Source organism: Centropristis striata, chromosome 17, assembly GCF_030273125.1.
Source record: "Centropristis striata isolate RG_2023a ecotype Rhode Island chromosome 17, C.striata_1.0, whole genome shotgun sequence".
NCBI lineage: Eukaryota > Metazoa > Chordata > Actinopteri > Perciformes > Serranidae > Centropristis > Centropristis striata.
This window is the reverse complement of record NC_081533.1, coordinates 20,094,153-20,121,313: the sequence shown is the minus strand read 5'-3', so window position 1 is coordinate 20,121,313 and position 27,161 is coordinate 20,094,153. Positions and strand designations below refer to the sequence as shown.

General features: G+C 39.4%; 1 protein-coding gene and 1 long non-coding RNA gene across 2 annotated transcripts in view; one reads left to right on the top strand and one right to left on the bottom strand.

Annotated features, from left to right (window-relative positions):
* Window positions 1-1,275: 1,275 nt before the first annotated feature.
* On the top strand, window positions 1,276-26,998 carry LOC131989361 (uncharacterized). The gene is made up of 3 exons (XR_009395948.1): window positions 1,276-1,538; window positions 25,039-25,193; window positions 26,772-26,998. It is a non-coding gene; the product is annotated as an uncharacterized LOC131989361 (long non-coding RNA).
* The window catches only part of LOC131989359 (multiple PDZ domain protein), a 50,166-nt gene continuing 40,669 nt past the window's right edge, over window positions 17,665-27,161 (bottom strand). Inside the window, exons 39-48 of the mRNA XM_059354549.1 lie at window positions 26,405-26,488; window positions 25,019-25,212; window positions 21,738-21,885; window positions 21,559-21,645; window positions 21,343-21,439; window positions 21,097-21,260; window positions 20,047-20,151; window positions 19,644-19,738; window positions 19,360-19,483; window positions 17,665-19,267 (exon numbers count right to left, since the gene is read on the bottom strand). Of these exons, the coding sequence (XP_059210532.1) occupies window positions 19,121-19,267; window positions 19,360-19,483; window positions 19,644-19,738; window positions 20,047-20,151; window positions 21,097-21,260; window positions 21,343-21,439; window positions 21,559-21,645; window positions 21,738-21,885; window positions 25,019-25,212; window positions 26,405-26,488 (1,245 nt within the window). The 3' untranslated portion in view covers window positions 17,665-19,120. The remainder of the gene's footprint in view (window positions 19,268-19,359; window positions 19,484-19,643; window positions 19,739-20,046; window positions 20,152-21,096; window positions 21,261-21,342; window positions 21,440-21,558; window positions 21,646-21,737; window positions 21,886-25,018; window positions 25,213-26,404; window positions 26,489-27,161) is intronic.

The window sequence follows — 27,161 nt, the reverse complement described above, 5'->3', positions numbered from 1 at the left end:
ATTTATTTTTTGCATCTCACTAGCTTCTTATCTGTCATGCGATAATTGAAGTTCCAGACAAACTATACAGGGAAAGTCATTATGGGAAAGATGAGAACCTTGGTCTCTTTGGCTTGCAGATGAATGAGTGGCCATGGGGCAGGGTACTTCTGCTGTAACTGTAGTTCTCAGTCTGGGATCTGACATCAGGACTTGGCTTTGGAAATGCTGTCTTGTTGGATTAGTCTTCGATTATTCATTTTGTCAATAGAGCTTTCCCCAATATTAGGTTCTCATCTTATTAGAAACTAACATAAATGGAATTGAGGGTGAAGGATTTCATGGATGTTTTCTGAATTTGTCTTGCATAATTTGCACAAAATAACATGAATGGACACAAAGGACACTTTTAGTGTTAAAACACATTAGTTCCAGACAGATATAATCACTTTATCCTGGCACATTAAGCATACTTGTAACTTTGTCTCACTCAAAGTGCAAAGCAGCTTTATTTGGTTTTATGCTGCCTTTCCTTATCTCTGCCTCCCAGAGGCTTTGGCAAGCTTAAGCTCCCTGTCAAGCTGAACCACACTAAGGCCACTAAACCAAAGAGCCTTGTGAATGGCAGCACGGCCTCCTTGTCAGCAATTCAATTAAAAACACATGAAGTTCTCTCAACTTCCCCAAATGTCGTGTCTAAACAAATGTAACCGTGTCATGACTGACTGATAGCTAATATCCCTTAGGGGAAAATGTTGAGACTAAAGCTAGTGGCCTTGAAATAATTGGCCGCACAGAAACAGGTTCTGCAAGGTTATGTTGTAATAGGTCTGAGTCAGAATTCCTCAGAGCTGCATGGTACACTACACATAAACAGAAGTTTTCTTTTGGGCCCTCCTCTAGCCTTATGAGTGTACGTTTCCTACATGAAAGGGAGAACCAATTGACACAGCCTTTGTGGCGAGGACAAGTGCTGTCTTTCAGCAGAAAAAAAAGTTTTTTTTGCTAAAGCTGCAAGCTTAAACCTACACTTTCCTCATTATAAGCAAAAACTAAGTACACATTATCATATAAGTGTCCCATTTAGAAAGCGAGAGAGAAAACCCACTATTTGTTTACATAAGTCAAGTGAAGTTAGTCAAAGTTTCTCAATTTCTTCTGTCAGCAATTATATTCACCCCTGTTCAGAGGGTGAATGACACCCAGGCTTTGTGGAAAGCAAACAAATGGAAAATCAGCTGCAGTCCCCCTGAGTTTGGAGCAGAGTGCAAAACAATGATTTATTCATTCTCTTAGTTAGTCCTCAGTTACTTCACTCAAACACCAATAATTACACTCGTGTTCAATCGAGACAGCAGCTTCCAGCAGGGATCCATTAGCAAATTAGACACTAATGTTGGGCCTGTGCCACAAGATGAAGGGAAACCAATACCGTCTGGTATCTGGGAAACTGTCACCATGCTACCAAATGAGGATACAGGATATGGGTTACTGGAGTAGGGGATCAAAAGAACCAGAGACACAGTTGGACCCCTCAGACAGGAAACCACAGATACCAAGTAAATATACACAATTGCTAAGTTACTTTATTCCTGTTTAATTAGGGTTTCTTCCTTTGGGTGTCTGGTTTGTTTCACAGTTGTGTTAGTGTTCCAAAAACTTTAAATAGAATGGAGAACTTCATAAACAGAACTGCTATATTAAAGTGATTGCAAGCCTTCTGCATAACACGGTAGACTTGGGAACCAATGTTTGTCTCTGCTTGCTATGCAGCAATGCTAATGCTTGTGATGGATGTAGCACATTAGATCCACTATGTCAGCCTTATTACATTCCCAGACACGAGGAGCTCCATGTTGGGAGATTTATGAAGCCACGGAAAACTCAATAAGGCTTGTCCCATAGCATGAATATCTTGTTTCATCTAGGAAAAATACTAAATGAATGTCAAGGTTAGCCACAGCCCTAATGTTGTGCTTCACATGAGATTTTCCACACTACTGATGCAATGATAGTGCTCAATTTCAGACCAAGCAAATACCTCATTCTGATTAGATTATTACATAAGCGGAACTCGTATACGTCTACCTTATATGTAAGGAAAACATCCATTTTAAGGAAATAAGTCTTAAAGGAAGTCTTAGCTGGCATTTTGCCAAGCTGTGGATCACTTCTTGGGAGTCTTGTTAGGCTGAGCTCTTGGGAACCGCTGTTAACAAACGCAGCAGAAGAGACACTGTTTATGTCAGTGCAAATATTAAACATTAACAATGGCTGCCACTGCTCTCATAAATTAGCTCAGCTGAGATTTCAAAAGAACACCCTTCGAAAGCTTCTGTAAACATTACACAGAAAACTTCTGAGAAACCCAAATACAGAAAGTGGCCGGCCTGAGAACATTTTACTCCTCCAGGCTGGTCAGGCTGCATTCCAATCATAGTTCATGAGGTTATTTTTAATCAGCATATACAAAAGGACTGCTTGATTATTTATCAGATATAGTTACAGCTATACAGATTACAAATCACCCAAGAGACCTATAATCTGGGCCATTTTTCTTCTTGTATTTAGGAATATCACAGGATGTAACAAATTACATCTGAATGGCTACAGTTTTAGGAGGCTTGCTTGTTTATATTTCAGCTCCACACCTTCACTTTTAACTATAAATGTATGACAGTAATGGCTACCTCAAAGTGATTTGGGATGATGGTAAGCTTTGCCATGTGAGAACATAGTCTCTCAGAAAGCTGCACCAGCTGTTCGCAGCTTCAAACTTAACCAAGTGGAGATTTATGCATTACTCAATAAAAATTGTTTGCATTACACAAACAAGTTCTTACATAAAGTTTACTGGTCACAAAATGTTTCCACCCAGTGACTGCCATGTGCAGACTAACTGTTGTAGAGCTAACTGAATTGACGGGCAAAATAAATGTTATATCTAAACTGAACTATAATTTGTCACGTTGTATGCGTGCGTACTAAATCTGTCAAAAAGTCATACCTTTATTTATAATTTATAATGGTTAAGATTTCCATATTACAAACTGCAGGTGAATGTTTTTAATCAGATGATGCTTCAGAAGTTAGCAACTAGTTTACACAAGCCATTTCATAAAGAGGCTATAATCCATATTTCTATAGCAACAGTGTAGCAAATGAAAATGTGAAAACAATGTGACAAACGTGAGCTAGTTTGGAAAATTTGAAACCAATGTATAACACATAAGTAAATGATTTAGAAATATCTTGTGTAACCCAATCCTGATATAAGAAAGAAGAACAAAAACAAAAAGCTCTTGTTGGCCTTGAAGCAGAAGAAGGTGGTTCTTTCAAGCTCCACCAAGCAAAACTATTCATTTAATTGTGCTGTGATTCAGACACAATCAGTGACTGGTTGTGAAATATTTTTCTAGTGAAAGCATAAACTGGTAGAACCAGTTATGCGCTGTGCCCACCGCTAATGTCAACATTATTCCCTAACCACTATGTTGTATTCCCATTTATGTTAGAACAGGAACTAAGGATTGGCCAATTAGTCATCATTAGTCACTGAAAGAGTGCAACCTTTATGCTGCAGATGCCTTTCACCTTTACTCTGCTGACATCACATTTGTAGAACCTGAATAGTGCACATAAAGGGAATCACAGTGAATGTATGAACTGATTGTAATCATTAACATTTGTGCTGTAGGTTTGATCATAAAAGTAGGTTTATTATTGCATTATCCATCCTGAATCACAAAATTGATGTAGTTCACAGTCAGTTCAGAACCTCCAGTTTTCTCTCAACCCATCTGCCATTAATTGCTCTTCTACCTTTCCATCTGTTTTATCTGCTTTCCGTATTGGGTGCCTTTTTCCTGACCACACTGCTGCGGGCTGAGCTGTTGAGCCAGCTGAGATTAAACAGCAGGCTACATCAGCCAGGAACCTTCAACAGATAGAGCGAAGAGAACAAAACAAACCTCTATCCCATTTGATCCCCCCTTTTTTCACTCCCTTTTTCTCTTTCTATCCAGGCCAGGAAGCCTTTCCGTGACTATATTAGGAATCAAAGGGAATTCTACAGAAGCCACTGACCCTGCCACAGCTTTTGAACTTTTTGCTTTGCTCTTTGACAGCCAAGTTAGGAGTCATGAGAGAGAAATACATGTTATCATGGTTGCTTTGAAGCTTACGGAAGTTTCGGTGTATGTGATTATTTCCAATATATTGAAAATTTGTCTTTGGGATAGCCGTTTCCATGCACTCAATTTGTTGAGTGTACCAAGACAGACATCCAAAATAGACACAAACAGCCTATCAACACAGTCTCACATTGATTTTTTTTTCCTGGCTGGTTTTAACCAGTGTGGATGAGAAACCCTCCATGCAACAGGCAAGCCAAAAGGTCAAAAGTCTTTTCAAGTGTTTCCTGGCAACAAGATGACCCTGTGTCATTAAAGCAGCAGAGCTGGGGCTACTCCTTGGTTGGCAAACATGATTTACCAAAATGCTTCCCTGTGGATGACTGCTTTGTAATTCCCCGCACACTCATTCAGGTCAAATGAGTGCAGTTTGGGGTCAACAGGAAAGCATTACAATTGATTGACCCTAGAGGTTAAGAAATGTTGATCTGATGACTTTGAGGTGAAGTAGTTTGGATAGTCTACTAATCTGCTAGATATTAGCCTGTGTTTTTGTTCTACTGCCTGGAGCATTTTCTCAGGATGGTGTTATTTTATTATCCTTACTGATGAAAGTTTATATTTGTCCATGTGAGCCAGTTTTGTTTCAAATAAATAGACATATGAGATTTAAAGTGAAGCACTGCTGGTAGGGAAGAAATAGTTGCCACAGATCATGTTTGTTGTGTTTACTCCAAGCATTTTTCTTCCCCTTTTCAAGGCTTATAAAGAATTCTTTTGAGGGATTTTATAATCCATTTACTGCTGCCTGAAGCTTTTCAAGTCCTCCCTTCAATTTGTTATTTTCTGCTCATATGGAAGCTTTGAATTTGCTCCTCTGTCTTCATTACTATTCACAATTGTATCGCAGCTTTCTTGTCACGACGAGATTCCATTTTCCCAATCGTCCTGTCTGCACTCTCTCATAAACTGTCATCCTCCCTGGGAAAGAGATGTGATCCTCTTGGGAAAGAGCAAATGATTTACTCCCCCATAACTGTCCTGCAAGGCAAAAGACCCTCCCAAGGTCCTGCCATGGCCAATGCTGTTGTCTAATGGTCTGTTGTGAAATAAGTTTTGTAATGACCATGAAAAAATCCCACACTCGTGTTTTTGTACCGTTTATTAGTATCCACAATTGTTAGAATTCCTTTGTGGCTAATCAAGACTCAGTCTCAGTCTTCTAAATGTTTTATCTGATCAACATGATATTGCTTCTGTAAACCCAGTTTGATTCCAAACTGGCAAACAAACAAAAGAGTTCTTGTCAGTCCCTTCAGCTCTGATGTGCTAAAATGTGGCACACATTGGGATTCACCATTCAGTTTTGATCCAGATCCCAAAAATATCCTCTTTTTCTGCCTGGTAGCACTTGAGGGTGGAAAAAAAAAAGTTCCCATGGTCATTCAACTTGCAGCTAAAACCATCCTCTGCAACTTAAAACTGGTGTAACAGGACCTCTAATATTTTGCTCAAGTGCTTTGGTTTAAGAGGTAAGGGACCCATAAATATCTGAGGGGATTATGATGCAAACTGGCATGGTTGTCTTGGCATCCTCTTAAAGCCTTTTCATTCAAACCCAGAGCTTCAATGAAAACACAAGATCATTTCTACTCGGGCAGGATTTGGATTGTCTCCACCGCGGAAGAGTTATTTTGGAAGGTTTGAATTACACATCAGGTCCTATCTACCTGAAAGTGAGCATGCAAGTAGATTGAGAAGGCGTAAATGTGGAGAAACAATTGGATCGAGTTTCCTCAAGTTGATTCAAGAACCATATGATATTTGATTTGATGATTTGATGTAAGGGGCTGTACAACAATTGAGGTTGGGGAAGGGGATGAACTTTATGTTTTATTAATTTTTAAAAACCTCTTCTCTGTGCCATCCCCTTACTTAGATTAAAATAACTGCAAACCCCCCACCAACACAATAGAATATATCATTGAATTGGTTCAATCCATTTTGACTAAAAGAGAATTATGATGTCCCCCATTTTAAACCATCAAATCTAAATGGAATAATACTTTCACATAGCCACCAGTCAAACATTTAACATTAAATTAGCACCTGGCAGTTTTACGGGTAATATAACAAAGCAATGAAAGCTTCATAGTCGCTCAAAAGCTGCTAACTAAAGGGTGATTACAGTCACAGAATAAATGGACTCAATGTGTCACGATGAACTTGAATTCTTCTGTATATGTGCCAATTTTATATGATACATTAAACATTTGTCCCCCTTTGTTGTGCAGGTGGGAACGACTGTTGGAAGAGATAATGTTTCAACATTTATATCTATAAAGATTCACTGTTACTCAAAACTAACATATTTGCCCTTCAAGCTATGGCACACTGAACACTCTAAAGCCGTTGATTTGTAGGAAATGGATCTATTATTTTTGCAATTTCCTTGCGAGGGAGGCTGAAATAAGAAGAAAAAACTACACAATCCCAACACACTTTTGTACAGTCCCTAATTGAAAGCTATTAAATGTATTGCTTTTATTTTCACATCATTTCAGGCTGCAGGTATAGACATTTGAGGTGAACAAAAAGTACTTTTCTTATTTGGTTCCTTTTGCTCCGGTTTTCCTCTCCACCAAACATTTAACCCAGACATTCAACAGTTGGAAATCCACACCACTGAAAAAACACCATGCTTTTGTCTTGACTTGTCTCTGATTACTCCAGCATTCAGCCTCCCAGCCCCCACATACATACCCTGTGGGGATCGCCACCTGTCTCCTGACTCCTGGGATGGCTCCCTGGCCTAACAGACAGCTCTTTGTGCTGGAGGGAGTAAAGCCTCTTAGCAGGCTGTTACTGATAGGACTCAGGAGACTGCTGCTGTTACAACGGCGTATTACTGTGACGCTGTTTCCCTACTGTCTCCAGTGGTGTAGATTTTTTAATAATATGACATTGGTGGGTTTTTGCATTTTTTTAAATTCTCACATGCAAGGTGAATAGTACAGTACAGGCCAGTCAAGGTGACATCAGCTTTAAAGCACACTGTGTAACTGCAGAGATTGATAACTGATCTAACAGTGTTCAGTCTGCTGGCAGTTTGCGTTAATGATTGCCTCTGTACAGATCATCATGTGAATCACTGGTGCAGGGCTCTCCAACAGCCTGTCTGCTCATATAGTCGGACGACTACATGTTCTGCCCCCAGCTTCTCTGAGTGCTGCGGCCGTATAGGTGAGAATGTTGTACTTGCTGCGAGACTAATGAAGACAAATGATCGCGCAAGTTGCAAATAGGGTAAAAGTGCTGGTAGAGGAAGGTACATACATTTCCTGGCCTTTAAAACGGCAAATGCTTTCAGTTGTGAATTACTCTGCTAATGCCTTACAGGAACATTTCCTCATCCATTTCCACTTACACAGAAAAAGCTCTAAAGCTTTTACGCTATTATAACGTCACTTAGATCCAGCAAATATTTACATGCGAGATCAAGGGAAAATTATTTTGAAATTCGATTACCATGACTTCCATTTTTTGTAAACTTTCTGTGTGTGTGATAAACTTTGCCTTTATCTTATAGATTTCCATTGCATGGTAGGGCATGGCTTTTCTCAACTCAACTTACTTTTTGGGTTTTTCCATTTGCAGAAGTTGTGGATAGTACCTGGTACTTGGCACTGTTTTTGGTTACACATCAGTCAAGTTTCCACGCAAACTGAGCTGATACGAGAAGGTGGAGTTATACCACCACTGATCATGATTAGTCAAAGAACCATCACTAGTGCAACATGGGACATCCTGCACACATTTCAAGTAGTCAAGCCAATGTCATTAGCAACCACAATGTGTTTATTCTTGCCCCAGATTCAAACTGCAAAACTGTTACGCACAAATGACATATTATGCAGACATCATTGCATATGAAATGGTCCTGCAAGTGTTGCATTTAAGATGAGCTGTTTCATGCAGTGTCTCAATATAATAAAAAAAAAGAGCTGAAACATGCAGCAAAAAAAAAAAGAGCTGAAACATGCAGCAGAAATTAGGAATAATGCAAATGGACCTTGTTTAAGTGCCATCAAGGTCCGTACTACCTTGGTCACATAACAATTGAAGGGAGACAGTAGGGGATAGACTGGGTAGGTGGGAGGAAAGGCAATAAATATCCCTAGATGGAATCAGTTATTAAATAAGCTGCAAGCTTTAATTTTGTATTTCTTCATATCTAATCAAACATTTAGTCCACATTTAGTGTTATCCTTGAGAGGTTTGGCCTCAGAGGAATATAGAAAGCCAATTCTACAAAATTTAAGCTTATTTTATTAGTTTGTTTACGCATTTTGTTCATGCAAAATTCACTTCAAAATTCTGTATGTGACAAGAAAATTATTTTAATTGCAACTACTAGTTCTTTCTTTATGAAGTGCTAGAGAATTACATTTGTGTGGAATCTATGGAACTTGGCAATGAATGCGACATAGCAGGGATTCCACCACAGCCCACTTCTGAAAACAGTGGGAGAATGGATGCATGGCTGCAAGGCTTCGCTAGAAGTTTCTCTATTGTTGTGGGGAGGCTCACATGCCATCTTCAGATGATAACATTCTGTAGCACAATAAATGTTTGGAAGGGCTCATTTGTGCATAATTTAGAGTGTGTAGTCTGTGTGTATACAATGTAGATGGGTAGATCTGATATTTTCTGATTGCACTGGAGTTTGTCTGTGCTAAATAAGCTCAGCATTGATAACCAAATATTTTGCTCATCAAGTTTACTCCATGCATTTGTTAAACGGTTGCAAAGTGTCTCCATCAACATTCAAAGGAACTAAATAAAGGGCCTGATTTGAATGCTGTTTGGATTAAGGGACATGTTTGCATTTACATGAAAAAAAAGATGAGCTTTAAAGATTGTGATCAAACAATGCTAAAGATGACCCATTATGTAAATGCAACACAAGAAGTATGCTCATTCCTTAACATAAAACTGCAACAGGGTGGTTACTCTTCTGGCGTGATGTGATTCATCTTTGTTTCCTCTTCTTTAAAACATGGCGCATTCTGCAGAAATCTGTTTAAAGATAAAGAATAACAGGGTATCTGTGGCAATGCATTATTTCAGCAAACAGGACAGGATGTCAACTTTGAATAAATGCATGTCCATAGTTTCGCCATGTGGAAATGAAACCTGTCAAGTCACGTGAAGGTGCCCACTAATGAGGTCATGTGTTAGTAAGGCCCTGCAGCCATGTCTGTTGGCTGCTCACTCTCTGTGCCTATCAACAAACAGAAATGTGCTGACTTCTTACTTTCACAACAATAACATTGACTGGGACAATGTCTGCGTTTGTCCTACAAGTCATTAAATAAATCCTCCAAGCAAAATAGCAATTTAGTGGAAATTAATATGATTTTGAGCTATGATGGATGGCGACGCCTCTGTCGTTTGATTTGCCTGTAGGAAACTAGATGAACATAGCAACATATCAGGAGTGCATAAATCAGTTTGGCTCCTTGCAAGTAACAGGTTCATGCAAGTCTGATGGAAAGTCTTTCCTTAAATACCCTACAGCTTCGGCGTGATGGATGCTGACACTCTTTTTTTTTTGCTTTTGACATTTACTGAGGCATATGCTGAGTGAATCTGCTCTTAATCCAACAACATTGCTTCATAAGTAGCTAAAGGGCATTTATTGTTGAGAAAGGATTATCGTTTGGTGTTGAGAGAAACTGTTCATATGCAGCTATTTTGTATTTGCATTTTAAGGCGTTGCACAATAGCTGCATATTAATGTACACGATGTGGTCCTGGATGTACACACTGCATTATGTTTTATATTGTGTTTGACATTGTGTAGGTGTGACAGGTGTTCATTTTAAAATTCCACTCATTGCCGTTCTTGGCGTGCATAAACAGATTCCTTTTAGTGCTCTTTGAAAATCTTTCCCCCTGAGGTGCATTTGCAGACTCAAGCATGTGTTTTTATCTTACAAGGACATGCAACATTGTCACCCAGTTGCATTTCTGTCTTTATTATGAATGTGGCAGTCAACCAGAGGCGTGTCAGATAGCCATCAATGGAATCTAGTCTGAGAGTCACCCATGGGTGCTTCTTTGGCTGCCGTCTTTTCATTTGCATCAACTTAATGGCAGCAGAAGTGTGTGCAAGGGAAACAAATTTCTGTTCCCTCTTTGCCTGCTTTTACAATGACTAGAGGACATGATTACACCTGTTTAAAGCTCGGAATCCACTCGGGAAGTAAAAAGCCAACAGAGCTGTCCAGCATCTGTGATTTGGGGCAAAAGCAGCAATGTGCAGTGGAAGCACTTTAACAGCACAAACAGGGATACATTCACCTGGTCAGGGGCATGTAAACATGTTTTAGAGCACTGCTGAGGTCTGTGTTCAGCATGTTGTGGTCTCGTTTAGAGGCAACTGGAAGTCCTCATAAATCAAGCAGAGGAGCAGGAGAGCTAGTTTTAAAGTGCAGCACCTTAAATACTGAGACAACCGTGTCATGTTTTGCAGTGGCCACAGAATCGGCTGCTGTTGGATAAAAAGTAAAACGTTGTTGAAAGACAGCTTTGGAATATAGACCTTTTTCGAGCTTTGTGATTTATATTCTTTTCAAATTTGCAATGCACTTTCTCCTTAATGGTAACTTGACATTTAAATAAAATATGCCTGTTGTGTACAACCACACTGCCCGTAAAAATGTTTGCCATTGCTTGAATATAACATGAAAAACTCAACAGCCATGTGGCTCTTCACAGAAATCATGACCTAGTTACCCAAGATAACCCACAGACCCTGTTTTGAGCATTATAATGTAGGAACTATTTTCTTTCTCCCAAACTATACCTATTCTAAACCTATTCATAAACTAGAGGCTCATGCTTGTGACACCGTAAGATGTAAACTAATAGCATACTCATCAGTTGAGCTGCAACGTTAGCTAGAGCTAGCTAACAACCAGAAATGTTAGCTAGAGCTAGCTAGCATTAAATGTTGAAAATAGTTTGCAAATAGTTCCTACATTAAACTGCTCACAACAAAGTCTGTGGATTATTAACCTTAACGGTAATTTTGGGTCATAATATCTGGAAAGAGACATTTCTGTTGAGCTTTTTAAATGTATTTTTGGCACCATGTAGTTCTATTATATTGGAAACCAGGCAGACAAACGTGGCAGGTACCTCCAACAATTAGCAACTCACACCAAAAAAATCTAGATTTAAAAAGTAGAACTATAGGCTAGAGGGAAAATGTGTATTTTTCATTTTGGGGTAGTGAACTGTCGCTTCAAATGTAACAAATTGCTTCAAATAAGCAAGGTTTTGCATAGGTTTTGGGCCCTCTTAAACTGTGGGAACTTGACTGTTTTGTCCAGAGGCTTGTTTGGGTGTATTAATGGATGTTTCTGAGAATGTAACCTTGCAAGAATGTCCTCAAAATCCCACATTACGCCTCATCAGTGTTGTCTGACATTCCAAGCCATTACTGGAGTATTACTCAACAGATAAGACAATGAAAGAGTAGTGCCAAATATACCTTTCTTTGTTTTTGCAAAACATTGCTAAATAACTCAACACAGGCTGAATTTTATGACTATATTGCATTTGCTGCAGTATAACTGCAATTATAGTTTAGGTGAGATAAATGTTACGTGATGCAAGTAATGACTTGGTAAAATGCCAGATCAAAGACAGCAGAAAGCTCTCTGGGGAAAGACTGAATATAATTTATCAAGGGTTTACAGCCCCAGGTAAAGTATGTCTCACCCCCCCTTCCATGACACTTTAAAATTCACAGCAATTGTACCCCAGTATTAAATAGGGGTTAAAGCCTGAGTCGTAAATGTGGGATTGATAACAGGCTCTAAAAATGTCCTACTCACAATAATAAAGGCAGCTAAGCATGAATCAAAAGTTCAGCATTCAAGTCGAAGCCTGAGCAAGTACGGCTTCTAGAAAAAGGTTATTTATGGACCGTCATTTAATTTGACACTCGTTTCAGTGTAATGGCACAGGCAGGTTTGCTGAGTGAAGACGGAAAATGGGCTCAAACAGCAGCAAGGGCCGGAGGCGTAAATGAGCTTTCATCACAAGCTCATTTTTCCATCCTGCCTTAAAATCAATAGGATGCCTTTGTTTTACATGAGCAATGCAGAGAGATGTCAGTCGATAACACAGACCATTAGCAAATGTAGAACAAGCACACTGCGGCGTGTTTGCTTGACCTTTGGTTTGTTACAGTGTTGTGTTTTTAACCACACGAGTGGCACAGCTTTTTTTAAGCTTATTGGTTTTTCCACTTTGGTTCCACATTGATATATCTCATCAACTATTTGATACATTGCTATGACATTATGCAAAGACCTTCATAGTTGCGAGAGGATGGGGCCTGTTGGCTTAAGTGACCCCTGGTCTTTTCCTCTAGCAGACCCATGACAGTTTTGTTGTTGTTGTTTTATTAAAGAACTACTGGATGGATGATGGATGATATCCAGGGGATGAATCTTAATAACTTTAGTGAACCCTTGGCTCTTTATTTAGTAACACAAGCATGTCAGAATATTAACTTATCCTCCTGAAACTTTCGACATCTATTTGATGGATTGGTGCCAATTTTTAGTAAAGATGTTCATGGTCCCTAAACAATATCTCCCAGTCACTTTGGGGATGTCCTGACTTTTTTTTGCTGTAAGGCTGATATTTGTGATTTTGAGTAAAGTGTCTTTACAAATGAAAGAACGTCAACATGTCCTACGACCTAAATGTAACAGTCACAGTTTGGTTTAGATTTAGGAAAATATCTTGGTTAAAATAAGAACATTTGTAATGTTTCTCCACTGACGTATGAATGTACATGACATTATTATATATGTGATGTTGCATGTGGTATAGTCACAATAGTTACTTATAGATTAAAGTAACCCAACGTTAAGTTTTTGTTCCACTCAGGGCACCAGCGGCTCAAAGTCCCGTGTTTGTTTCCTTAAACTACTCTTTTTTTTACTCTTTATAGAGCTGCTACTACGGCTGTAGACTGATTTTCAGATACAAACAACCAGAGTTCTCATAACATGTTCAGTTAATTTGTCTGTGTTTTGTGTCCATGAATGCTAGTTCAACAGCCCTGCAGCCACGACCTTCCACAAGGTCAGACGTGTGCACCTCAAACACAGGTGATTCTTCCACCCTCGGTTCTGCAAACATATCCCAGTGGCTGTGTCACAGCATTACTTTACACAAAGGTCATAAAACGATGATTACACACTCTGCCTTATCAGGCCTGCCTGTGCCGCGGTGATGTAATTTGAAGCTGTAACTGAAATGCAAACATACCAGAGGAAACACGCATGGTGTCTTTGAGACAAGGGGTGGCCTTATGGTGAAGCAGCTTCCTCATATCAGAGACAGAGTGTAGTTAACTGTATTGGATGGGTCATTAAAAACTGTCTTGTCTCCACTGTTGTGAGAGCCTGAGCTGAGTAGACTATTTGCTTTGCTAACATGTAATAACTGTGGTTAAGGGTTAAACAGCAAACATTTAATGTCAGTGTTTGGTGTTCCCTCATTGAACATGTGCTCTGTTGTCTGTGTAAACACCAGCTTCAGCCCTCACACTCCACTATGTGCAAACACGCCAAAGGTGAGCAGGAAATCCGATCTCACATGATGTCATCGCTGCTTTGGTTAACTCCTAGCTTTATTTTAACAAGAGTGTGTGTGGTGAGCTGTAACGTGGAGACTGTAAATCATGATAACATCCAGCTTCCTGCTTGCAAAGTATGACTCTGGCATAATTTCGGGTTATGGAGAAGGAGGGAAGTATGTGTTTGTTTGTGTCTTGACTCAGAAAAAACATAATTGTAAGCATCTAAATAAGGGAGGATAGTTATATATCTTCTTGTTTGTTCTGGAAACAAGAAACCAGAGTGAGATATGTAAAACTGAAGCAGGGATGGATAAAATTTGCCATGCAAAATGATTTTTTCTCTTGCTCCTTTTTCATTCTACATCTCCACGTTCCCAGTTTAAGTTGTTAGACTTGTTTATCAGTTTTAGGTAATATTTCCCAAAAGGCTTGGACTCATTCCCAATTGTCTGCGGTTTTCATTAATCCTTCCTTCAATAAAGTTTAATCGCACAAACTAATCTTCCAAAACCTGTCATAATGAATTGCTTCCCCACATTCCAATGTTTATTAGTCATTTAATGATACTGATGTGCAATGCATCAATTTAAGATAGAAATGTTCGTCTGACATGTTTGTCTCCAGTGGATAGATTCTCTTGTCACCAATAATCTCCACCCAATTTGTCTGCACTGTGTTGAGAGGAAGGACTGTTAAAGAGCAACTAGTGAATGCTGACTCAAACAATGCAGAGGATTGTCTGCATCTGTGATGTGCTAATCTTTTTGACAGCTAAGTAAAGACTTGAGGCAACAGAGTCACCATGCAGGAAGGTCAAATGATTGCCTCAGAAAGCATTTTTTTGTATTTGCTTCCTTCAAAGCGGGTGAAGGGAAGTATTGTTTTCAGGTAGAGTGGTGTGTTCATCCAGCGGCAATTTTACACTACTGCCACAGTGGAAATTTAATTATGTTTGCTAGTTTGTGTGTGCGAAGGCACGTCATTGTGAGGGCAGGATCAGAAAGGTGACCTTTTCAGAACCTCAAAGACAAAAAGTAGCTCCCTGTGTAAAGGAGATGTCTGATTATGTCTGACTCTTTTCCATGACGTTGAGTCCACAAGGCGGATCAGGTAGTCAGGAGATGAATGATGATGTTTAACCAAGCGTGTCTGCTCAGAGCCGCGTGTGTTCTTTGTGACAGTTTGATATGTCAGGACAGGTTTGAGAATGGTAAAATGATTTTAACACTGGTTAGAAAAACAAATACTTGCTGTTGTAAAAATATGCACTTTCCTCAAACTGTTATCTGAGAATGTGCATCTGTGAGACTTGTATCATGAGCTGCCAGTCTTGAACAAGAATAATAGTCTAAAGCTATGCTGGTGGCTCTGAGTCTGTGCTCATAAGCATTGCTAAAGGCTAATGCTAGCATGGCAAGAAGTTCACAGTTGCAATGCTAACATGTACGGTAAATGTTTGGCAGCTATAACGTTTACTATGTTTTAATTTTAGCTTAGTGTGCTAAGTAGTCTACCCATACACTGTGTATGTATATGGATGAGCTCAACCCACTGCACAAAAATGAAACCAATATATATGAGTGCTGCCATTTTGCACATTTGGAGCCAGCGTCTGCACAATAGAGATAAGGTGTTGGAGCTGCAGTATCGAAGTTTGATCTGCCTGGGTCATTGTAGTTGCTCCACTCTTAAAACCCCAGAAAAACCAGTATGTTGGCATGGCTACGCATTAGTGTTGGCATAGAATGACAGGTTTAGGTGTAGGCCTACATGTTCACCTCCAGTGATTAAAAGAGAAATCTACCTCCCTAAAGGAAATTGGTTGTAGTGAGACTAGTCGGTCTGATATCAGACTAGGACTGTACAAAATGCTGTACCAACTGGTCCAGTAGATGCTGAGATATGTCGCGGAATAAGTGAAAACCATGACAAACCACTTATTGTCAGTCAAGGAGGGACAAAACTACACTCACTTCGGGAAATTTTCTGTCAGGTTCATTCTTGTCAGTTTAAGATTGAAGCATTATTCTGTCAGAAAAACTTGCATCAGGGACTTGGAACGACTCTGCTGTTTGAGTTCACAAAGAATCCAAGCTAATCCACCTTATAAACACACACGCACATTAATCTCAGTCAAATAAACAAAGCAGAGTACTATATGAGGAGTAGGTTGGGGTGTTGGTTCTCCTCTGCTTCGTTTGTGTTGACTGATACATTTTTAAATGGTTAGTTACACCATATTTGCTGACAAAATAACATGCAATGGTTATAGAAACCCTTTGTATGTCTACGACAAGTATATGGCCCGTCTCTAAAAGAAATTCACTGTTTTGAATTTTGAACACCACTTTAATGTTGTCATAATTCATTTATTGAAACACCTTGTCCCTATTTGTTTCTGATAATTAAAACAAATGAGTGAAACCCCTGTTAGTGGTTAACCAGCATATAGTGTCTCATTTGGCATGTTTGCTGAGTCATCTTGGCCCAATCATCAACTATAGGTTTCTGTTTGCTTAACCTCTTGATAGCCAGTGTGGAGCTAGCATGAGTCATGATGATACTGAGCTCTGAAATGTTTGAACGGGCGGCAGGAAATTTATCTCCCAAGCTGAATCTAAAGCTACAGGGTCAACCGCTTTAGTTATGGAGGTGACATTTTGCATGGAGCAGGACAGAAAAAGCATCTTTGTTGTAAGACTGATAAGGTCAAGAAAAAAGTCATGGTAAAATCCCATGAATAATGTACATAGGGGCATGATTGACATCTTGATAGTGCAGTGTTTAAACCTGATTTAGCTTTGGCGCCATTGTCGTGGAAACTTTACACCCTTTGCCCACATTCAAGCCAAGCGTGACGCAGTGGCAACATCTGATCTCACATCTAAAAGGCTTGTGCAGACAAGTCTTGTGTAAACCAACCAGCGTCTCCTGAACCTGGAGGGAGGCTGGGTAACCTCTTAACCCCCTGGGGCCATTAAAACAACAGGTGCTCGAGGAAAGCTCAGCTGTTGAGTGCAGGCGGTAGCTAGCTTGTGGTTTAGCTAGCAGCTGCAGGTAACTGTGTTGGGTCTCGACCTCAGGGTGAAGGAGTCACCTAACAGTTGAGTGCAGACTTCTAGTTCTAAAGTGATCTTCTCGAATAGCCCAGTGAATCTGAACAAACCCCCAGACCTCATTAGTCAAAGGGCTTCAAATGTCTTGAAGTACTCGGGACTAATTGGTAGTCCCTGTATTTGCTGTAAAGAAATGGACTTCATGGGAGTCCACACAGAACATGTGACAGGCTGTGAAGCAGCTGTTCTTGTCAGTGTACAGACAGATGGGATGCCATATTTAATGGAGTGCTCTGTCTCTCCATGTTCAGGCTTTATTAAGTCTCAAGTGACAATAGAGAGTCTATTCAAGCAAGTCTACACATACTGTTCCACACAGCCATATTAGCACATATCTATAAATCTTTATTCATGTGCATTTAATTTCCATGTGTTTTACCTTTGGACGATGAACCGATCGCCTTTCATTTAAATGTGACCTCATGCGACAGTAAATTACTTTTATCTCCTATATAGAAATGCATTTATGTGATGTATAGCAGAAGTGATGTATACTGTACAATAACCTAAGTGTTCAGTTAGGAGCAGACTGAATACCAGCTGGTGCATTTGGAAAGTAGCCTTGCATTTTACAGTTAATTTTAAGGGCATTATATTTTTATATGTGAGTTTATAGTCACTCTGCTGAGCTTTAACAAGCTAGTTTTCTTGGTGGATTTAATTATGTGTTTTTACAATTACTGTAAGCATGAGCAGTCTGAAAACAATTATGCTGTGTGTTTCAGGCATGCAAGGCACAAGAAAACACAAAAGAGGAACACAAAGATGGAATCCAAAGGTCACTTTTATTTAATTCAGTGTGAATAAATTCAATACTGTCACATTGACAGTGCTAGAGACACATATTTAAGGTGATAAGACAGAAGACAGACAACTTTCTCACAAACTAGACCACACAACACAGGCCTAATGACTTCAGGGGATACACCTATTTTATACAGTCTATGGGATACACACTAGATAACTTTGTTTTGGGTAAACAGTAAGGTCAAAGTGAGCTCAGGTCCATTATACTGTATAATCATTTGACAAGTTAAACACTTAGGAAGAGTCACTCATCCACTCAAACCTAGATAGCAGGTTGTTTGCTTTTCTGTACACTTCATGAAGTGAACTTTAATTAATACTTTAAAAAAACAAACAAATACTGATATATATGCCTTATATATCGGCTTTAGCAGCACTATATTTCAGTGAATAGGTCATGCGCGCACACACGCACGCACGCACGCACGCACACACACACACACACACACACACTTCCTCATCTAGTCAAATGTGCACTCAAACCACATTTTCACATCTTTCTGTGTATTTACAATATGAGACTTCTAGCCATCAGCACTTGATAAATAATGCTTTCCTGGCCTTTTTGCTAAAACAACAGTTGCTTCATGATAAGCTGATTAACACCAGTTCCAGCAGCATCAGCTTTTCAGGAAAATCAGCATGATGAATAGCCAACAGCAGTGCAATGTAAAAGACAAATAATGCTGTTATCAGCTAATACAGCCATTAGCTAAATCCTGCTAATCTGTTAATTGCCTCAAGGGCGTTTTCATGCTGTTTCATGCTCTGAATTTAGTGGGAGGTCACCCCTATAAGTAGAGCCCGGACAGTAAAAAATAGACTACTCCTCTGTAGAAATATTCTGTTATTGCTCTAGGGTGCACTCTGTTGTAAAACACTTTTCAATACAGGAAACAGTAAAATACTTGAGACTCAGTTTTCACTGAATACTTCAATCCAGATCCATGGAATGTAAGTGAGTTGATCTATTTTATTGCTATTCCGTTTACAACCTTTTTAAGATTCACATAACTCTATGGCAAACTATTTATAGGCCCATACTGTATACATACTTCACATACTACACACTATAATTTGGGTGACTGTGATAAAAGCTCTTCATCATGACACATACATAAGTCTACTTGCTGTAGGCTTAAGTGAATCACAGTGTTCAAGGCTACATTAAGCAGAAAGCTCCTTCATGATTATCAGTGTATGCTTCTTCCTATTTCAGTGTGCATGTTTTCACAAATGAATGTCTGGTGATTTTAACACAATCTTCTAGTCGTGAATTATTGCTGGTTTGAGTTCTCCGACTGCCAGAAATATCATCACACCTTCTATTTTAAAGTTTTCAGTCTTTCTAGTTTATAGGTGTGATGAGAAGTGTAGGAAAAGTTGTGAAGGTGCTGTGAGTTGCATATGTGTGTCTATGATAGCACAGTGAGTGTGACAGTTCCTTTGGTCCTTTTCAGGATGCCAACAGCTTCTTCATGAGTGACTCCATCCAGAGTCTGCCCATTAACGGCCATGATCTGGTCTCCTCGCTTCAGGCGTCCGTCCTCCGCTGCTGCCCCCTGACCACACACACAATAGAAACAAATAGTTTTTCTTAGGAACATGCAATGTGTCAATACAGCAAATATAAAATGGAGAAATATGTATGTACCTTTCCAAAAACAGTTTTAACATAGATTGGCAGGTCTCCATGTGGGCTGCCGTACCCTCCCACTATACTGAAACCCAGTCCATCTGGTCCTCTTTCAAGATTGATGGTCTTATACTGAGGTGGGCTGATGGAAAGACAGAGACAGTTAGGGACTATGCAGACTACTTTAACTTCAAAAAAAGAAGAAAGAAACACACAACAATTCCCCTTTTGTCACTTCTTCTAATCATTCCCTGAGACGGACTGACAAAATATTTTTATTATGTGAAATAACCAGTCCATACCCAAGGTCATCCTGGAAGATGCAGCTGGGTGTGAGAGCTCCAGCTGCCTGCTCCTGAGGAGGACCCGTTACAGTGGTGTCACCACCTGCTACCACCTACAGTGAACAAAAAACACAAAAACAACCACACACTTTTATGGTATGGCAGACTTGTAAGATAAACGGATAGCATGGTGGTACTGCTGGATGAAAGAGACAAGATTTATGGTACTTCAAAGGCTGCCGCTGGTAGCCTTCGACTGTTCTCTTCAGGTTAAAACTTTGTACACAGATAAAGCAAAGAAAATAGTACACATTCACCTGCAGATTATCTAACTTTCTCTGCAGGTTTATCTATTTAGAACAGAGAGGGGTGTGTGTGTGTGTGTGTGTGTGTGTGTGTGTGTGTGTGTGTGCTACGGGACCTGCAGCTGAATTGTGCCAGTGGCATTCTTGAGTATAGTGACAGCCTGTGAATGGGTCATGCCTTCAGCAGAGGTTCCACAGATACTGACAATGCGGTCCCCAATCTGGAAAAACAACATGGTACATTCAGAAGTGAAGCTAGTAACACATCAGTGTTTGGGTTGGAAACAATGGTATCAAAAAATGGAAATCTAGCAAAAGTCATTACTTGAGATACTAACTCATTACTTGGATATACTCACTCTTTTGGAGACAAGTCCTTATTTTGGGAGTTATTTGTTTTGAGATACCAAGTCAGTATTTTGCAATACTAAGACATTACTTTGCAATACGAAGTTGTTATTTTGAAACACTGAATTTTTATTTTGAGATACTAAATCATTGTTTTGAGATACTAAATCATTATTTTGAAATAGTTAGTCATTTTTTGAGAAAGTTTCCGATTACAATGACAAGGATCTTTCTTTCATCACATTGGTGGAAATGGGCTTCAATAGATTCCTATTTTTTCAATTTTACTCTACAAAAGTCTGGAAAACTCTGGTTTAACAGGATGTGACTCATACTATTTGAAAATTGGATTCACCACACCATACAAAAGAAAAACTAAGCTTGTGTCCGGCTGAATAATTTCATTATGGAGCGTTCTCATCTCTCATTCCAGCTGAAAAGACAAAGCAGCATGAATATACTATTCAAGATTTCCCCCCATTCATTTCAATGAGCCCTTCTGTAGGCTTAATGATCTGAATGCAGGAGTGGGAGATTTATTATCCATGTGAGCAATGGCTATTGTCCTCCTCCAGTCTGTGCCACACAGAGCAACAATTGTTAGTTTCTCTGTTATTTAACTGCCAAGGTCACTGCTAAAGACTCTTGGCTCTTAACCTTTTGGAGTCACAAACTGAGTAAAGTAAGTGGGAATAAGACTGTAGAACATAATTAAGATTCACATTAAATCCCACACAAGACTGGCATTCAAATTCTTAATTTTGTATTCTGCCGGGAGCTGAATAAAGGTTACTGAGAGGGAGGTGTAAATCTCGTACCTTGAGCTTCTGAGTTTGAGCAGCCAGGCCGACGGGATTCATCATGGCGATAAAGATGGGGATATCCCCCAGGGGGCTGCCCACGCCCCCTGCTATACTGATTCCCAGAGAATCACTGGGACCTTTAATGAACTCAACTGTTCTGGTGTCCTGATGCTCTGGAGCTATAAGGAAGCAAACATGCAAAATGTTTTTTCAATCTTCCTATGGATGCCTTGAATGATTATCATTTCTGAGAATACTTACAATCCCGGCTCCTACTGAGTTTGTCAGGGTCACCAGGAAGGTTCCCAGAGTCTGAACAAGACTGAGAGGCTACCTTGGTGCTGCCTGTTTCACTCATCTGAAACAAAAACAGTCAGAGCTGTTACTTCCTCTGTTTTGTTGTTTTCAAGGACTAGATAAGAGCAATTTCTATTTCACACTACAATGGTATCCTTCACATATGTGGAAATACAGTACCTGACTAGTTTGAGACAGCCTTCTTTCTGAGTGGAAGGGGCCTGCCTTAAACCTCCCCACTTCCATTTTTATGGGCCCCACGCAGCACTAAACACAGGACATAATATTTTTAATACACTCATCCAACACAGTGTAAATTGTGTGTAAATCACCAGCAATGCTTCCTTCAGGGGGTGTACCTTGAGTAGTGCAGCTACGGCCTCCTGAGTGGTCGACCTGACGTCCTCACCATTGACCGACAGGATCTGGTCGCCCTGCATCAGTCGGCCGTCGGTTTCCACCAAACCACCTTTCACAATATCGGACACAAACACTCCTGTGTCATTCCTGGTGGGAGAGGTTAAAAGACAAAGACGTGATGGATAGATTAATTTATTACTGGAAGAGACTCACTGTATTTTCTCTTTTTGACCTTAACAGTATCATACTGCTGACTTATGTATTTGAACATGTAATTGATGGTACTATTAATCCAGCAATTTCACATTTTTCCAATGGGCCTCTGCACAATTGTGGCTTATGCTCCTTGGAAGCAGCAGACAGCTGGTAAGATGGAATATTTAATAGCAAAGACTGTGTTTAAAGTATGACCTCAATAAATAAAATTTCCCTCTTGAATCCTGCATTTGCTCACTGTTAACATGTTGCAGTAACAAGCTATCAGATATTAAAAACAAAACAAAAAAAAAAACACTTAAATGACTGCTTAATACTGACTTCAACTAACTTATAATTTTTCATTTCCTCTAACAACTCAGAACGCAGGCGTCCAAGGCCTCCTGAGGTGACCCTATTTCCCAAATTTGGTTGTCATTCTTCTGACTTTGGTGTGTTCATGAGCTTTAAATGTGTGTATTTTAGTGCTCACAACTGAAACTGATTAAAGCCATTTAATGTGTACCTCATTTTTACTGACTGTCCAAGTTATTTTTCTGACTTGAGGTGTGTTCTTGTGAATTATTCTGATACCACACAAACTCTAAGAGTTGTGTGCTTCGATGTTATGATAATTTATTTGGCTCTGGCATGTACAGCACTTATGTCAACATGGGTTGTTTCTAAATGTGCTTTATAAATACAATCGACTTGACTTGACATGAATACAGCACAATTGCCCCTTCTTGCAATGTTAACAAAAGTGAAAATTTTGTCTATCCGAGCCATGATTCAGATTTACTCAAAGCTTCATGACAATATAGCCAGTAGTTTTTGAATCATACATACATACCAACAAACAAGTAGATCAATCTAAAACCTCCTTGTGGAGGTAATAAATATATTGCTGGCAGATCCTTTATTGCATGTCTTGTGGCTTGTTTGTTTGATTGACAGGTGTCTACACCTGCCAAAGTCAGCTGTGGTGATTTGCCACATGCTTGTCCCACCTGAGCCCCTCTCAGGCTTTCACCCCTTCGACCAAATTTCTGGTTTTAGGCTTTCTTATCTGTCAAAATGCAGCAAGTGTTTAAGCTTCATAACACCCACTCACAAACCATTTGGTTTTGTCACAGGAAAATACAATATGTCGTTGTTTGTCTAAGGTCAAAAGTCAACATAGTCACAAAATCTGTGGCCGCTCTGAGCACTGACCTCTGGGAAATTAGGTTAACTTGCAGAGACCTGTGTCTGTTTTCCAGCAGCATATCCCGACTGTTGACTTTGCATAATCTGAAGTGCAAATCTCCATAAAACTAACACAAGCAAGAGCTGTGAAGCAAGGCAACTTGATCATACAATCCCCTGTGCCAGAGATACTTGGCTGTCACAAATCCTCACCACTAACTGCTAGCTTGCACTTTCCATTTTAGCTGAGGGTTTAGGTTTGTCTGTTACGTTGTTGCCTTTTCCATTCTGTTGAGCATTTCAGTTGTTTTTTCCACTTGTGAAGCAAAACCACTCTGACAGAGGCAAAGATTTACAACTTAATTTAAAGTTGATCTGCCTACTGCTGTCCACGTTGTTCAACCCATGAGCCCAACAACTGCTTTTAACCCACATTTGTCAAAAATTGAAAAAAACATTATACATGCAACAACTGCACACTTGGACTTAACAGTTATACACACATACTCAGCAGTGCATATGCATGTGCAGTCTGTATAAGCCATTCCAAAGAGTTATCCCCGAGGTGAGATGAATCATTATGCTCCACACACCTGACAGTAAAAACTGTCAGCTTGTGGACCAGCAGGCCTTTTCCCACATGTGCCTTAACCCATAAATGCTACAGCGTGAATAGAAGCCTAAGTTGAGTTCATGGTTAAGACAATTTGCCAATTCTAGCAAGACTTATGTAAATCTTCCTCTGCAGCTCCAATGGGAACAAAAGTAACTACAATTCCACATACAGCCATCTGTTTTTGCAGTACACTGGAGTCATGACCACGAGTAAATGATCAGATGGCTAATAAGCTTTGTATGAGGTTTTTCTGTGAAGTTTGAAGTGATGAAAAGAACCACAAACCTATTTTGCGGAAGTGCTGAATAATTTATGTGATATTTAACATGTTAGCAATCCAGTCAAGCATAAGTTAATGGTGACATCACCCACCGTTTAGTCATGATGTGTTGTAGTTAGGTGTGGCATTGTTGAGTCCTTACTTGTTGTCCTTACTGTCAATGGTGCTACCTAACAGACATTTATCTGAATACAATCTACATGTTAACACTTAATATAACTTAATCATTTTTAAATGGATGGCTGGATATTTATCTTATTTTATATTTATCTAACCCCCTACTCACTACTATCTAAATATACAGGTCTTTTAGCAAAGATTACCTCTGGTCCCGTGATCTGCGTTAAAAAAGAAAATATATACAGTTATTGTCAAACTATGTTGACTCTGAGACTACTATCTAATCATCTTATTATCTCTCTCTTATTATTTCTTCTTGAATCCTTTTTTTTTACCTTCTAATATGTGTTTGTAGTCTTTGGACAAGCCAAATACAATACTAATGAATAATTATAATTACCAGCATTCTCATAATTAAAAGTTTTTTTTGCTCTTAAAATTAGTTATTTATTTCTACATTTACTATGAATTGTATGCTTAGTAGTCATTCAGCAGTGGTGCTAATCACTGTAAAAAAGATAAAAAATAGCTACTCAATAAAATTGAGGCAACAGATTGCATGCAATATTATTGATGAAATCTAACTATGTTACAAGTTGAGTTAATAACAACTTAACAGGAAGTGCCTGTCAATTAAAAACTTTTCTATTGTGTTGGATTCATTCAAAATTCTCTTGATTTAGAATTACATACACATAAAGATTATATTTAATGTGATCAAAATAAGTAGATTCCATCTCAAACATTTTTATATTAAAGTTACTTAAACAACTGCCTCAAAATCAAGGACGCATTAATATTTCATACATTTTATCAAATCTATTAAGTAAAATGAAATTACTACAGAATAATTTATTACAGTGATACCAAATGTGTCTCACCTCCTCCCTACGATGCTCAGGCCCAGTCCCTGTCCAGGCTTCTTGTGGAGCTCCACAGTGAAAGAATCCCACAGGTCCTCCTCCTTGTACTGGGCTTCGTCCCTGTAGACCACGAGCCGGACTCTCTGCGGGGTCTGCCGCAGCACGTTGATGGCTTCATCATGACTGGCTGCACGTAAGTCAATGCCATTCACCTGTGATGAGAGAAAAGGAGGTTAGCATTTGTGTGCTTCAGGAACATGGAGTTGTCCTATTGTAGCACACATTGGCCTCTTTTATAAGAACAGAAAAATATAACAACTGCTCTATGTTGCAAGACAGAAAATTGAGTGCCTATTTTAACACTGTCTTAAAAATCACAACTATTCATATTTACAAAATGCACTGAGCAGTACTTATAAAAAACTAGATATAGCTGCTGCACTTTATCCAATGTTCATTTTAAATAAAAACAAATCAAAGATTTTGCGACACATTTCCATTTTTAATAATTCTGCAAAGTAGCAATGCCTCCTGTTCATGATATAAAGTAAATGCAGCAGAAGGCTATAAAAAGTGCTAACAGCCTAATTTAATGCTAAAACAGAATGTTCCTTTAACTGCTGAGGTCACATTTCTACTTCAGGAACTGCTGAGCTATCTGAACACTGGATCATCATCATCATATTAAAAATGTTACAGCACTTAGATTTAACTGATGTAAAGCAGTCTTCCCACAAAAGTCTTGAGTGGTCAGTTTAAGGATTGACGTGCCACTTTTTTTTTTTTTTTTTTACCACATTAAAGGGGGGAAATACCCCATTAGCTTTCTCCATGGACATGCAAAGGATTTTTCCCATAGCAGCTAATGGCATAGCCGTGGACTGGGAAACCGCTCTTTTCACTTTTCCTCCCTGACCCTATTTTCTAAACACAACAGCTTGGCTGGAGGACAGAAATGAATAGGAGAGGGCAATTAAGTCATAAGGGTGTGCGTGCATGCATGTGTGCCTTTGAATTCAGGTCTACTGATTGAGCTACCATAACAAAACTCCTGAGCTCCACCCCGCACCTCCCTCTGTGACAAAGCATGAGGTTAAACAGAGGGCAAATCCAAGTTGAGCTGGGATACTTGTCTCTCCACGTAATACATACAGGGTTCATACTTGTCGTTACCTTCTCTTGACTTTTTCAGTTGCCAGAAAATGGTATTCTTTATATATGTATATGTATATTTGAGATGTACATCAACAAATGTATCACACTGTGTGATCCTTGACTGAACTTGGGAAGCCAAGCTTTCATGTTGAAGCTCCTCAGGCTGCCATGTTTCAGTTATTGAAATGTGTTCAGCCTCTTTTTAATCTAGGTCAAACAGTGTGTGATGCTCATTATTCAGCACCGTACCTCCAGGATTTGGTCTCCTGCCCAAAGCCTGCCGTCTTTCGAGGCTGCCCCTTCTTCATATACTTCATGGATTATGATTGCCCCCTGGAATGAAAGCAAAAAGAGAGAAAATGAGAACAGAATAGCAGAAGAAGGTGAACAGGAGCAGTCAAGAGGGATGAAGTGAGAGCAGTAATGATGTATTCCTAGGAAATGAGAGAGAAATAGGACAGTGAATAGTGGGGAAAAATATGAATCATACAAGCACCATTTAGCGGAGAGAATGATTTAAAACTTTTTTTTTGCATTCGACAGCAGACAGACATTATGGCCTCTCATTTGGAGCGTGTATGTTCCTGACTTCCAGTGTGTTTTCTCTGCGTTCCAGTGTGAGTGTCATTTGGGGTTCAGAGGTTACATTCCAGGGCTGGATATTGTCTACTGTGGCCGAGGCCAGACAAAGAGCTGCTCCCCCAAGCCTGACTGAGCAGACAGAATAGATGGGCTGAGGAGAGGATGGCAGCAGGAGGAGGAGGAGGAAGGCTGTGACAACATCATTTCCTACATTCCTGAGCCGCCACGGCTATTTTGAACCTGGGTTACACCACCAAAGATTCTAAGTGGGTGGCATCATGGCTGGCAACTTAAAAGTACAGTTTAACATTTATTACAAATTTACAGTATATTTCAACAAGATTATAGATGGTAAAAAGTGCAAATTTGCCCTAAATTGTGTTGTTACATCAATGACAGAAAACCAAGACATTCTTAACTCACA